Raw genomic sequence first — 15,306 nt, forward strand, 5'->3', positions numbered from 1 at the left:
GATTGAGTGCTGGAGTTTCCATTTGCAGGAACCAAATTATATGGGATAGTTGGGGGTTTTCTATTTCCTTCCCAGACAGGCTTAAACACTCAGCTACAAACTGAAAGGTTGGCAGTTCAAGTCCACCTGGAGGCATCTTGGAAGAAAGGCCTGGCAATCTATTTCTGAAAGATCACAGCTACTGAAAACCCCATGGAGTGGAGCTCTAGTCTGAAACACATGGAGTCACCATGAGTTGGAATTGACTTGACAGCAACTGGTTGGGTTTGGTTTTGGCTTTCCCAGACAGGTTAGTGGCAGACCACTATTGGCTATTAGTTGTCTAGGCAACAGGGGAGGGGAGGGGGGGAAAGGGGAAGCCTCAGGGAAAACAGGCCAGAGTCAGAGTAGCTGGTGTCCCCTCCTTCCAATTTTGGGTTGCTGGGAAAGAATAAAAGGAATTGACCGGGCAGAACCCAAAGAACTCATTTCCTGGCTGGTGCTTTAACCTGGTTGTAGCAACACATTTTTTTAAAAATTGTACTTTAGATGAAGGTTTACAGGACAAACTAGCTTCTCATTAAACAGTTAGTACACATATTGTTTTATGACATTGGTTAACAACCCCACGACGTGTCGACACTCTCCCTTCTCAACCTTGGGTTCCCTATTACCAGCTTTCCTGTCCCCCTGCGACCTTCTAGTCCTTGCCCCTGGCCTGGTGTGCCCTGTCTCGTTTTGTTTTATGGGCCTGTCTAATCTTTGTCTCAAGGGTGAACTTCAGGAGTGACTTCATTACTGAGCTAAAAGGGTGTCTGGGGGCCATACTCTTGGGGTTTCTCCAGTCTCTGTCAGGCTAGTGAGTTTGGTCTTTTTTTGTGAGTTAGAATTTTGTTCTGTATTTTTCTCCAGCTCTGTCTGGGACCCTCTGTTGTGATCCCTGTCAGAGCAGTCAATGGTGGTAGCTGGGCACCATCTAGTTGTACTGCACACAGTCTGGTGGAGGCCATGGTATATGTGGTGCATTAGTCCTTTTGGACTAATCTTTCCCTTGTGTCTTGGGTTTTCTTCATTTTCCCTGGCTCCCGAAGGGGTGAGACCAATGGAGTGTCTTAGATGAAGGCGACACCTTTCTTTACTACCTTCATTACACAGTCCTTTTGGGAACACATTTTCTGTCTCTGCCAGTCTGGTGGGCTTGTTGCTTCCAGGGAAGCTACCTCTGGTTTCTTGTTCAGTTTTGTTTTCCACCATCCATTTGCTTTCCCTTCTCAGACCCACCTTTCCAGGCCAGTTTCTCTTAAGGAGTTTGTAGATTATTTTGGAACTCCCTGGGATATTTTAGGGGAAGGGTACCTTCTAAAAAATTAACCAGTCGGAGCCCTGACCACTGGCACCCTAACGGGTGTTGGTTTAAAATATGAGTTAGAGCAGTTCCTTCATTGTGGCGATTCCTACTTTTAAGGGAAGACCACACGGTATTACTCTATGGCAGTCGGTTAATTGGCTGATTACAATGACATTTTCTTGGAGAAAGGACCTGCAGCGGTCCGCTCCGACACTGGTGAAGATGTGAACACTGGATGAATTAATGACTGGCTGGTGGTGCAGTGGCTAAAGTGCTTGGCTGCTAACCGAAAAGGTCTGCAGTTCAAACCCACCAGCTGCTCCGTGGGAGAAAGATGTGGCAGTCTGTTTCCGTAAAGATATACAGCCTTGGAAACCCTACAGGGCAGTTCTCCCCTGTCCTATAGGGTCGCTAGGAGTTGGAATCGACTTGACAGCAGTGTGTTTTTTTGGTTTGGCCACGGATTTGCAAGTGTTACTTGAGTAACAGGACTAGAAAGCTTCTGTGCATCAGGATGTTGTAGTTTATTTACTCTTTAACAAGGCTAACAAGGCTAAAGAGGTGGATGTTGTTGTTGGCTGCCATCGGGTCAGCCCCTGACTCATGGCGAAATGCTGCCTGGTCCTGTGCCATCCTGATGATCGGTGTAGATCAGACTGTTGTGATCCATTGGGTTTTCATTGGCTGGCTTTTTTGATGCATAGATCACCAGGCCTTTCTTCCTAGTCCATCTTAATTTGGAAGCTCCACTGAAACCTGTTCAGCATCCTGGCAACATACTAGGCTCCACTGATAGACGGGTGGTGGCTATGGATGAGGTGCACTGGCTGTGAATCAAATCTGCACCACCCACATGGAAGATGAGAATTCTACCAGTGAACTGGTGCCCTTTACAGAAGCAGATATAAGAAACAAATTTTCTTTGAAAAGGCAAGTTGAGTAGAGAAGCTTCTCGGACTTGTATGGCAGGACCACACAGTACTACTGTAGAATGCTGACTTAATGGCCTGATTGTCCACAGTGGCACATTAAAGAGCTACAAATGTGCTCGACTATGCAAAGGATCTAACCAAATCCTCCCACTCTGGGAACCTATAGGTCCGTTTTCAGTACTATCATAATACATTTAAAGAGCCAGCAACTTTAACTGTGCTGTAATATTTCCACCCCCCCCCCCCCACCAAATCCATAAGAAACGTGAATGGCTGGATTATTAAGATAGGAGGGTCGAGAGGATGTTGAATGTAGAGCAAGATGTGGGGTTTGCTGGAGGCCCCTGACCTTTTATACCTGTGTGCCTGTCAGTGTGATGGAAGTGTGAGCCTCTCACACCAGTGGAAAACTTGTTTCACACTCATGCTTTTAGAGGGAGTTTGTTTAATTACTGCAGTTGGCTGATAACTGAAAAGTTGGAGGTCCAAGTCCATCCAGAGGTGCCTCAGAAGAGAGGCCTGACAATCTACCATATCTTTACGCAGATAAAACGTGTCTTCTGAGTTTGTTTGCCAGCCATACCCTCCCCCCAAAAGGTATTTTCGTAAGCATGCTGTTTTAATTTTTTTCAGCAACATGTGGAAGAGGATTGGCAGGGTGGTGCTTGTGAGGGTGCCTCTTGGGGGGAGGGTGCAGCTGGCAAACGCAGAAGGTGCACATTATTTGTGTAAAAAAAATACAGTAATTCCAAAAAGCCAGCCATTGCAAACCCTATGGAGCACAGTTCTACTCTGACACACGTGGGGTCATCATGAGTTAGAATCCACTGAGTGGGAACGGTTGTTGTCAAGTAAGGGAAAGAGATGAAGGAAAGGAAATCTTTAAAAAAAAAAAAAAAAACACAAAAAAGGGATCAGCAGTAGTAAGGGAGCTTCTTTCGGGACCATATCTTCCACACCCTGGGGACACCAGCGCCCCCTTGCGCAGGCCGGGGTCCCGTACTAATCCTGGATGGTCAGTGAGGTTGATACTCATTCCACGTGGCCCCACTGAGGAAGGCACTGCCTGCCCGTGTCCTGCTCTGTCCATCTCCTGTAAGGATTCTGCAGACTTGCCCATTGTTTCCAGAAACGGAAGGCAGGTCCCTTGCTCATCCACATTTCGGGGAATTGAAAACCTGAGTTATTGCGAAAGAGTCAAAGACTCGTCAGGATTGTTTTGAAGTGGAGGCTTAAAAGAAAGCAGACCTTCTAAGGCCTCACTGCCCCTTGCTTTAGCAAGTCCAATCTGCCTCCAGTAGGACTGGGCTGTGGAAGGCCTGCACTGGACTGTCCCCTCAGCTCAGGTGTTATGCAGGACAACAAGATTAAACGCAGCCTCACTGCTGACCTGCAGGCTCTCCAGACCTTAGTGGGGTGGGGAGGGAATCCCTCTCTGATTTGACAGCCTTAGCTGATGGCTGCACTTCATCCTGACCTGCTCCAGCTTCTGGCACCTGTGGTGCTTTTAATGGTTTCAAGGCCTGGCCCATGGCAGCATGCGAAGTAAAGGATTTTCCCTAGTCAGTTGAACCAGTTGAGGTAACTGTCACAGCCATGGGGCCCAAAAACTTGTCAGAACCATTAAGAGCTCAAAAAAACAAAAAAACAAAAACCCAGAAAAAAGCAGGGCAGGCAAAGCCTCAGACTTACCCCCACCACATTGGTGTGCTTTCTCTGCTCAGCCTGCTCTGGAGGAAGAGGGCTCCGGACAGCTCTTCTAGTCTGTTCTACAGGGGTCAACGTTCACCTAATTGTCACTGGCTTAACGCTCACTCTTTCACATGCAAACATTCACAGTCCATTAGGACTGCAACTCTTAAATCCTAAAGGAGAATCCCAGTTGGATGTCACAAAATATCTAACCAAGATCACAGAAGGAAAGGAGATACCCATTCCTCCTTGGGCTAAGTGAAAATGGAATTTAACGTGGGGCGTTCTCCTCCATCACTGCGTAAGACAGGATTTGATAGGCATGGGTGCAAGTTGGGGGGCCCATTCACCTCAAGATCCGGAGTCCTTGAGGAATTAAATTCTGGGGGCAACTGCTAAGCCCCATCTGTCCGACACTGAGCACAGTGCAAACCTGTGGTGCAGTACTCTTGAGACGAACACGAGGGCTCCCCCGCATGCCGGGGACACCCCCTCCTTGAGTTTCTAAAAAGCATGAGCTACAGGAGATACAAACAACTTCCCGCCTTCAGACCACAAACCAGTTCATAGCAAAACTACAGAATGTGTCCATTATGCAACGTGAGCTCCTGAAGTTGCCAAATGTTTGCCAACAGCAGTGTTCAGACAGGAGAAATAAACATGAACTGAACAAGCCAAGACACCAGATGTGGGAATGTGCTTTTTATCTCAGAACAAAGGAGCCCTGGTGGTGCAGTGGTTACGTGTTCGGCTGGTAACTGAAAGGTCTACAGTTCGAATCCACCAGTTGCCCCATGGGAGGAAGATGTGGCAGTCTGCTTCTGTAATGAACCCTTGGGGACCCTATGGGGCAGTTCTATCCTGTCTTGCACGGTTGCTATGAGTTGAAATTGACTCCACGGCAACAGGGTTTTTGTTTTCATTTTTAAATCTCAGAACTTCATCTTAAGCATTACTCCCCTCCCCCCACAAAAAAAATTTGTAGGGAAAGCAATGCCCCCCCCAAACCTCCACAGGTGACCACAGTGGGAGTAAGTAGAATGGAGCAACACTCCTATACTCTCAGCCTCATCCCTGAGGAGCTGACACAAGGCAAAGACACACTTGCAATTGGCACTGTTATTTTATTAGTACGAGTATACTGAAACAATAAACTTGTACTGGTATACAGACAATTTATTTAAAACAATTTTGTTCAAATTTTGAATCAAACATTGTTTTATTATAATAATGAAATAATTTCTACCTAGAAAACCTGCAAGCACCATCAAAGAAAGGGACCATAAAATTCAATAAACAGACTCGAGTGTATCCTACAAATAGACACACCACGATTAGAAAATAGAATATGAATTCTTCCATTTTTTTTTTTTTAATATTTGTCTTAAAAAAGCTAGTGCAAGTACAATATTTTACACTGGAATTAGAGAGTATGCACGCATATGGAAAAAAGCTCTCCTGTCACAATAAAAGCTCTTAACTATGTATGCACTGAAAAATTTTTTTCTTTTCAATAAGGTGCAAAACATCATTCCTTCCCTAGTTCTCCTTTATACTGGCCATGTCAGTCTGTGAGTGCCCTCAAACCAAGTCCTGGTATCTCTTTTCCCTTGGCCGGTGGGAGATATGAGATTGGAAGGGTGGTGGGTGATGACCCAATACTAAGACATCCAATGGTACTAATCTCAGAAATGGCTCTAGGGCCAGGACCCCACTGACTAGAAATGAGGACTCTGTCTTAAGCTGAAGGCCACCACAAATACTGACAGGACTATATGGAACCTTCCTTCTAGTTGACACTGTAATTTGGGTTGACATTTGAGCAGTACAGGCTGGGAGGAAGAAACACGGCCTGAGGGCAGTCTTCCTAGAACTGAATAAGACTAGGATGCACAGGGATCTATATTTATTACTGAAGAATTCACCCCACTCCTGGACCAGATAGATAATAACTTGAAGAGTAGGTGGCCCATCTAAGAACCAGGGAAAAACCTATGAACCCAGCTTCTTGATTTCTGCTCTTCAAAAACAACAGCTCTAAGCAAGTGTCACCTCTGACTTGGTATTTTGGAGGACAGTATGTTATCTCGGTAAGGATTTCTGTAAACAACACTTCCAACGAAGGCCTTCAGATTGGCCACAGAAAAGGAGACAGGCTCCTTGACCATCCAGACAGCAAACAACACGCAAACTAAAGGGAAAGAAAACGAGGATGAAGTCTCCAATTTATCTGCAGTGGAAGACTTGAGTTCTTTCCAATCACAAGAAAATGGAAATTCTTAGAGACTCACTGTAGAGATAACTACCTGTTGGCCAAATGCACTTGATTTTAACACAGTTAAACCACTTGTACTTTAGTCCTGGAGACATGAAACTGAAGCCAGGGTTCCCTCCCTCCCACCCTACATTGTACAAGTGAACGTTAGCTACCAGGACAACTGCATTTAACAATAAGGGAGGGGATGAGATTCTGAGTTTAAGAATTGTAGGTGGGTTTCCTCAATACCCCCACAGCTGTCCAGTTTCCTACGTCCAAACTCGATTTTTGGACAGGAGTAGGAGTCTGCTGAGAGCTGCTGCACATTTATTTTGGCCTCTTGGTATTAAAGAAAAATCAAAACCGAAGGAAAACGAGGTGTGTAAATTGAAATTTTTTTACCCACCCCACCCCACTTAAATGAGGTATAGGGGAAAGAAGGCTGAACATTGTTTTTGCCCCCATAATGAGCCTTTTTTTCTTGGTAGCTAGGATCCCTTGTTACAAACACTTCCTTGTTCAGGATTATATTCTTTGGGTTTACTGGAACAGGAAGTGCTGAAAATGTCCAACATCATCTCTGAAGAAAAAGGAGTTGCAATGGCTTAGGAGTTTAAACTAAGAAGGGAGCTCAGAGAAGTACTTCCAGCCTAGGAATGAACAGTATTCTCAAACAGCAGAATGCAGAGTTCCCCTCCCTCAAAAGGGGGGATTAGGTGATACATAAACTCAACAGTAAGCATAGGTAGAGTTGAAGAGCCTTTTTCGTAGTAATTTTTCCAGGCCATACAAATCTGATCATTTAAACATGACAAATTTCTATATACAAAAAAAAAAAAAAAAACATGTAACTTTCAACCTCTGCTTTTTTTTTTTTTTTTACAAACAAGGTACGAAACTCATTGTTTCAACAGATCTGTATCTTTCAAACACTGAATGAATCACTTCGACATTCATTTTTCTTTTGTGCAATTTTTTTTTTTTTAAACATTACCTGTACTCCTCAAAGTTGAGTGCTTCAAAAAAATTTTTTTTTCTTCAGCTTCTCAATTGGGTGTACATTAAGGAAAAAAAAAATTCCCACAAGGTATAGTGCTACAAGAAAAGATCCTACCAGTAAGGTTAACATATCTGAAGCGAGGTCGTCTATAAAAGACATTTCAGCTCCGGAGTAGAGGTGTGCAAGTCGTTTGGAATTTCCCTATCAACAGAAAACACAACACTGTGGAAAAGAGAGGAAACCAACCCAACACACGACAGCATATATGTGTGCTTTATAAAAAAGTATATTCTTTGTATATTACTTGCTGTGTTCTTAAATGTTCTATTTCAGAAATTCCGGGTTAAAAACACAAAACATGGAAGCAAAGGCCTCCACTTAAAAAAAAAAAGAAAAAGAAAAAAAGGGTGTAATTCCCTTTCCTATCACCGCCAAAGAAACTGGTTTGATCAAGGGAAGTGCCCGTGATTTTACCTGGAATCGTCGTGGGCAACTAGGAAATAGGAACTTCAAAGGGCTCTGGGAGAGAACAGACCACAGGTTGTTGAGCTGTTGCTCATGAGCCAGTAGACATGACAACCAACACAACTCAAAAAGCCTGGCCTCCTATCCCAAGAGCGCTGCTTCACCCATCTCTGAAATAGTATGGCATTAGTGTCTTCAAAAGCATTTGAGATTTTTCTCTCTACGGAAGAAATCAGCTTCCTTAGTAGTCACAGATGTTCAAAAGGGTACTGTCAATTGTTTCCTTAAAAAAACAAAAAAACAAAACACAAAATCCACAGCCTACACAACAAAAAATAAATTTTGGCAACATATATCAGGAAAGATCAAACTATGTGCAAAGAGTGGATTTTATGATTACTAGGAGCTACCGTTCATCTCGAACATGCAGCGTTATATTGCGATCTATGCAGTATCTAAAGAAGTAAACCACAAGGTGCAGGAAATCCAAACATGCCTTGGAATTGTACAACCCGACTCCAGAGCAATCAAAGTGCTGCTTCCGGGCACATCAGTGTACCACGCGCGCCAGCCCATCCCTGAGTAAGCGGTGTGAAAAGTTCCGCAGAGTTCCTTGTAGGGGACAAAGAGGGGGGATGCCACTTCCTGGTGGGGGGAAAAAAAAACCCCAACACACTCACCTAACAAAAAACATGGGGTTGTAAATGGGATCAACAACAGCAAAAAAAAAAAAAGAAAAAAAATCAAATCATCCTAAACCAAACTGGATGAGTTGGAAAAAAACGCACAAAAAAGTGACCAACGTAGAGAAGTATCCTGAAAGTTCAAATGAAAATGCAGTTTGGATTTCCACTTAAGAAGATTTGAGGTAAGTGGCAGCGATCTCTCTATTCCAACCCCCCCTTCCCATGTGGCCCAGACAAACTGAATAATCCTTAGTTAACGTTCTAAGGAACAGTCATTTTATATATTTAGAAATCCCTATAAAGAGAGGTTCTTGTTTGTTGGTTTATTATTATTATGTTTTCTTTTCGCCCTGACTACTTTTCTTGGTGATTGTGTTCCATTGTAAACGAAAAGGCCTGTTGTTGTTAGTTTAAAAAGGAAAAACAGGAAAGAAATCAGAACTAAAGACGGGTGTTGGTAAATATTGCAAAGTGGACGTCACACAGAGGCACGTGGCTGATCCTCGTTAGCTGAACGGCACCGAAGAATTTCTACGCCTGTCATTGTTAGGTCTCTGCTATACACCCAGCGGTGACAATAGCTGTTCAGGAGCCTTGGGGCTGGCCAAGGTCTGCAAACCCAAGAAGGCTCCCTGTCCTCTGATGTTCTATTTGCAGAGAAAGCTGCCAGGAAGCAGGGTGACCACTGTTGGCAGGGTGGTCCCCTCCACAGCCACCGTCTGGCAAGCACAGAATGATGCATGCACAATCGGGCCACACTACCTGTCCACTCCCAGAGTCACGGCTCCAAGTCCCCAGTACACAGGCCTGGAGGAGGAGCCTGCCCACTGGCAGGACAGACTGTGGCGTATAGGTGGACTCTGGCTAACTGCTGCAGAGTGCGTTTTAGAAACGATTCTGACTCCTTTCCACTCTCCACAATTCACTACTCCTGGTGGTGACGGGGGAGCTGCAGCTTTTCCCCCTAGAGCTCGTTTTCTTGCTTTTTCTGCAATGTGGCGACAGACAAGACAGACAGACAGACACAAGTGGGGCTCCTGAGGGTGCCCCACCCCAGCACGCAGCATCCGCAGGGAAAATAGTGGGACGGCGGGAGGCTCTCCCTCCCTGGCTCTTTCCCTCCAGCCTTCCTCTGGCCAGAACAGGTTTTGGACAAGTCAGGGTAAAGCAACCAAACAAGGAAAAAGCCAAAAGGATCTGAGCTGTAGCTACTAGCACACCGGTAAGCCTATTGGCACGGAAAGTATTGCACATGCTAAAAAAGCAAGAGAATGAAATGCGACAATGTTTAGAAAGAACTGATTCCTCTGATCACTCCTATACCTGAAATAGAAGCACATGGGTTATGACGACGCTCCTACTGCTCCAAACCGCGTGATGTTTTCCCGTTTTAGTGTTGGTTTAGCGGATCCAGTCCGTTCAATACTCTGCTTCTGCATCAGCCAGAAGGTGGTGTGTGTTTTTTCTGAGTCCACGTGAGTTGCTGGAAATAGTGGTACTAATGAGAACAAAGTTTGTATGGCAGCCCCGTATTCCTCTTACTGTCGAAGGTTAAAAAAACGAAAAGGAAAACAAAACCCAATCATTGCAAGTGCCCTGAGCAGAATGTATGGAAGATTAAGCAAGTTCTCTGAAGAGAAACATTGAAAAAAATACAGCAGTAAAGAAGCAATGTGGCCGCAGGAATGGGCCCGCTCAGCATGCTGAGACGGTAATGAAATTCAAGAGAAGGCAAGGAAGGCTTCTAGCTGTTCTAAACGTGTTCACATGTTCTTGGTACACCCCAGAAAACGGCTTAGGAAATTATTCATTCTGGTGAGAACAAAATGTGAAGTAATCCAGGATAGCCAAAATGGGGGTTTAGATTAGGAGTTCTTTTTTAATTTGTGAAATACAAGAGACAGTCTTATCGTCAATGGTAAAAGAAAAAAATCAAGATTAGTTGCAGCCATTCCAAGTATGAATATTTCAAAATTTCTCCCTATTTATAAAACTTTTATTTTTAAAGCACTTCATCATCTACACTCAAAGCCCACAAGCAGTATTTGAGATCTCTGGGAATGAAATATTTAAACCATGAAATACCCTTTCTGGGTTTGTACCAAACATTACAGCTTGCTTTGATTTCCAATGGGGGGAAATAAAGTTATTCTTAAAATAACATTAATAACAATAATAAAGTAATTGTTATATTAAAAAAAAAAACTTGCTCACATACATAAATGTCTATGGAAAACTCTCAGTGAATCTGAAGAAAATTCTCAGAGTTGTCCTGCTAAGACCTGGTTCTTTGTGACAGATGTGGTAGAAAGACCAAAATAAATTTTGAAAGGAACATAACCCTATAAAATGGCCTAGAATTCAGGCAGATTAGAAAGTAATTGCTACATTTATTGATGTTCGTCCAGTCCCCCAGACCTTTCCCACAATGTTATTGGGTAAAAACTGCAGGAATATCACACAAATTATAAACTCAAGATGTGCAAATTGCAAGGTTCTTTTAAAAGTTCATCTTAAAAAGAAAAAAACACTGGACAAAAATGAATATTCTTTTCTCCGTTCCTTTTCTCTCCGTTTCTCTGCCAGCTCTGCATAAGCCTTTAACTCTTTTTCAAACATCAAAGTGAAAAGTGCCTTCTGTCAGGTAGTACTTGGTGGTCATTTATTGTCACATACTAGTTCCTAATTCACATTCATCCCTTTAAACCACATGGAAACTTCCAATATCTTGCTCATGAGAAATTCTGCAGAGCTGAAATGTAATTAACAGTGTTGAAAAAAGAAAGCAACTTGTTATTATTATGATGTAATTTTTTTTTTCTTCCCAACAGTTTAAAGTGAGATACAGTACTTGCTGAATGTAATAAAGTGTGAACAGCATTTTAAGTGCTTAGAGACAGTAATAGACGTTCATCTTCAAAATCTAATTCCTTAGGTCACACTGGAATCTGAAAAAAGTGGCACCCGAGTTGTCCATAATCATGAACTATAAACAGTACTAGAGTTAAAAGATTCGCCAACTCAAAGCAAAGAGCTTCGGTTGCTCTCACCGAAGGGCAGTTTGCATCTACCTCTTGGGAGCGAAGTCAATGCAGTACCCTGATTTGTTTTCCTACACTGCACAGAAACCAGAGTGGGTGTTCACTCTCTCCCCCCAACCCCCCGGCCCCACCCCCCGCCCCGTGGAGCGGTGCACGCTGGGGCTCCCTGCCCGCCACAACACCCTGGCAAAATCACTGCACTAGGAAAGCAGAAATGAAACCCCACGTGTGGCAGTTGCTCTTTAAAAAAAATCAGTGCAGTCAGGCCCCATAGGGGGAAATATATATCTCTGTGATTAAAAGTTGCTTTTATTGTAAAATATGTTGAAGGGGAAAAAAAATGTTCTTTTAAACGGTTAGCTTTCCATCTGACGTCTGATGCCGCTGGAGGAGGCCCTAAATCTGGGTTCTGGATGCTTATTTTGCATGTGAGAGCCTCCACAGCCGGCGGCGGCGACACTGCTCTGCGCCTGAATCCCATGCTGAGAGCAAGAGAGAGTGAGACAGAGGGAGGCAGAGAGAAAGAGACCCTTACTCGCCCGCCGCAACACCCGCGTTCCCAGGCACGCACACACACATTCACACGCTCGCTGCAGCCACGCAGAACTTCCCCGTGAAACTAGCAGGAGTCAGCGTCCACTGATGTTTCTGTGCTGCTAGAAAAGGCAGGAACTGTGATGCCACATTCATCTGCACCCAGGACGCTTGGAGCCTCGGCCGCCCCTGCTCTGACCATCCACCCACCCACTCACTGACAAACACTCGTGGAAAAACCATATGCATCAGCCTCCTGCAAAACACCAGCTGTAACTCTAATGACAACGTTATAACATAAACCTAAAATAAGAGGATAACATGTAAATACTATGTTATTTAGCCTACAGTACAGTAATCTGGATAAAAATAACAAGGGAGAGCCAACTTTCCGTTCCCCCACGCTGCCTTTACTTGCCTACGTTAGACCGGCCCTCAATGCAAATCTTAACCTCCTGAGGAATTAGAGAAGGCTTTGGAAGAGTCAAAGGTGGCTCGTCTTCCGACTTCTCCAGTTTGCGGGTCTCCGGTGCCGACCACCTCCTCTTCCTTGTCGCCATGGGCTTGCTGGGTTCTATTTTGGTGAGCAAAGGCGCTGCAGGCAATCCTGTTTTTTCTGGAAACTTTAGTTCTCCATTCTCAGAGAGCATCTGGGCACTTCCCTGATTAATTCCGTTTTCCTGCTCGGCGTACCTGTGTCTGCCACCCGCGAGGCAGTCGGTCTTTGAGTGCTTCAGCAGGACGCTGGAGGGATCCACGGACTGGCCCTTTTTAACAGAGCCGTTCTTCAGGTTCTTGAGGGTGAGAGAAATGCAGACATCCCCAACTGAGAGTTTGGAACACGGCAAATCAAAGAGCTGGCTGGTTCTCTCTGGACAGCAAGATGACCAGCCCTGTCCAAACACAAAAAAAGGATACTCTACCAAAACTTCAACGCTGACCTGTGGAAACAGTGGGAGAAGAGAGGAAGATACAAGGAAACAAATGAACACATTTTATTCTTTTTATAAATACATGAAGGCTGAATGGAAAGAAAAAAAAAAAAAGTTCCACAAACCGCTCCTTTTCCTACCAACACACACAAAAGAGGCTCTTAACTCCTTGCTGAATCCGTATTTAATGGAAACAGATGTTGGGCAGAAGTCAGTGAAAAAACTGTCCAGTGTAAAAGTCCATTCAGTATTCAAAATGCAGTTTCACTCAGTATTAGCTCTATAGTTGGTCTCTCTTCCAAGAAGTCAATCAACCCACAAGGATAACCGAACTTCTACCCACACACACACAGAGCCTGGCTCTGTGGGTGACTCAGAAGCCCAAGATACGCACTATCTTGTGCTTTGCTAGCTCAGTGGGTGAATGCATGACAGGGCTAAATGTGGATCAGAGTCAGACTGTGTGTAAGCTCCATGAGGCAGGTACTTACCTGTTTATTGCTGTATTCCCTGTCTCTAAAAGAGTACCTGGCACATGGCTGGAACTAATAAGTATTTATTGGATAAATGAATGTATGCTCCAGAAATTTAGGGGAAGCATAATCAGTGACCCTCACCCATCTGTCAGTGTGTCATACTGTGGTGTCGCTGTGATGCTGGAAACTATGTCACTGGTATTTCAAATACCAACAGTGTCATCCATGGTGGACACATTTCAGCAGAGCTTCCAGACTAAGACAGACTAGGAGGAAAGGCCTGGAGATCTACTTCCAAAAAAACAGCCGATGAAAACCCTATGAATCACAACAGAATATTGTCCAAGGTAAAGCCCCCTAGGTTGGAAGGCACTCAAAAACATACAGTGGCCACAACAATGGACTCAGGCATACCAACGATTATGAAGATGGTGCAGGACTGGGCAACATCTCATTTTGTTGCTCACTGGGTTGCCACGTGTCAGAGCTGACTTGACGGCAACTAGCAACAATAGTCAGTAAGGGCCAGAGTAACCAGGGAGGGCTTTCCTGGGACCTGGAAGGATGGGCAGAGTTTGGACAAGGTTGTGAAGAAGACACTGCTGAGGAGAGGCTAAATGGATGCAAATAGCTCAAGTCTGGGGCGTCCACAGATCAATCCCAAGTACTCAAATCAGTCTCTGCATTTGTTTGAAAAACAAATAACAGAAGCAGGTGAAGCCCAATATCCTTTTGATATACCACTATATGCCATGTACTATGCCAAGGAAATAGTTAAAAAAAAAAAAAAAAAAGTCCTGGAGTTCACAGTCAAGTGGGAAAAAAGGCACAGGAACAAATAACTACAATCAATGTGGCAAGTGGGGTTATAGGGCTTTGCAAAGAATGAAGTTATTAGAGGGCAGAGGAAAGGCATGTTACCCAGTTTGGATAAGAAGTGAGCAAGGAAGTTTCCTTGGACGAGGAAACACCTGTGCTGAGATTTTAAAAATAGTGGAGAAGAGGTGTGGTTGCAGGGGAAAGATATTCCCGGAACTGGGGATATTATGAACAAAGACACGGAGATGATGCATGCAGGGAGTTGCAAACTGTCCAGGGAAAGGCTTACTCCTGTCATTCAGTTAGGATGAAATGGACCTGACGTTTTTAACGCTGTTTGCTTGTCCCTGCCTAATGCAAGTCAGAGGCAATGTGATATAATTCTGCAAGCCCTCTTTCCACACGTCAGTCTCTTCTATGGCTCTGCACGTTCCTGGTTAACTCCCTGCTCTTGGGCACAGCCTGTCTCCTTCCTGACAGAGACCCCGACACCTACCACTGGAGAAGTTTTTGGTGTGTGAACCATATTCTACATGCTCTTTAGAGAAGGCAACATTTCTTTTCATGAAAATAACATCTACTGCATACTCATAAGAGCCCTAGTGGCATGATGGTTAAGAGCTACAGCTGCTAAAGGTCGGTAGTTTGAATGCTAGCCAAAAGGTCAGGAGTTCAAATCCACCAGCTGCTCCTTGGCAACCCTATGGAGCAGTTCTACTCTGTCCTATTGGGTCGCTATGAGCTGGAATCGACTTGACAGCAACCGGTTTGATTTTTTTTTGACATACTCATAGATAAATCTGTCTGACAAGGGAGCTTTTCACATGCTACCAAGTATATGTAGACTGGCAGAGGAGAAACATCCTGAAGGCCTTTATAATAGGTAACATTTTGGTTAGGTAATATGTTGGTTATTCCAAAAGCTATGATACAGGCGTATATTAAATACAACAGAATGTTTTTAGACATTTCAAAAGCCTTAAAGATACATCTTGGAATTAAATGCCGTGGTGTAGTTCATAACTACCTAAAAGTTCATGATAGAAAAGTGAGGGGAAGAAAGAAGAATATTTCAGACATGCACCAAAAAGAGCTGATATTAATAGAATCTATTTTAACCTGGATAGATTTGGGAGATCCTGCTC

At 44.1% G+C, this 15,306-nt stretch overlaps 1 protein-coding gene across 6 annotated transcripts in view; it reads right to left on the reverse strand.

Annotated features, from left to right (window-relative positions):
- Positions 1 to 11,687: 11,687 nt before the first annotated feature.
- Positions 11,688 to 15,306, reverse strand: part of ATXN1 (ataxin 1) — a 533,523-nt gene continuing 529,904 nt past the window's right edge. For all 6 annotated transcript variants that reach the window (XM_049884360.1, XM_049884404.1, XM_049884388.1 and 3 more), the window contains one exon: positions 11,688 to 12,875. In XM_049884360.1, coding sequence (XP_049740317.1) covers positions 12,345 to 12,875 — 531 coding nt within the window. In that variant the 3' untranslated portion in view covers positions 11,688 to 12,344. The remainder of the gene's footprint in view (positions 12,876 to 15,306) is intronic.

This window comes from Elephas maximus, chromosome 1 (assembly GCF_024166365.1).
Source record: "Elephas maximus indicus isolate mEleMax1 chromosome 1, mEleMax1 primary haplotype, whole genome shotgun sequence".
Lineage (NCBI taxonomy): Eukaryota > Metazoa > Chordata > Mammalia > Proboscidea > Elephantidae > Elephas > Elephas maximus.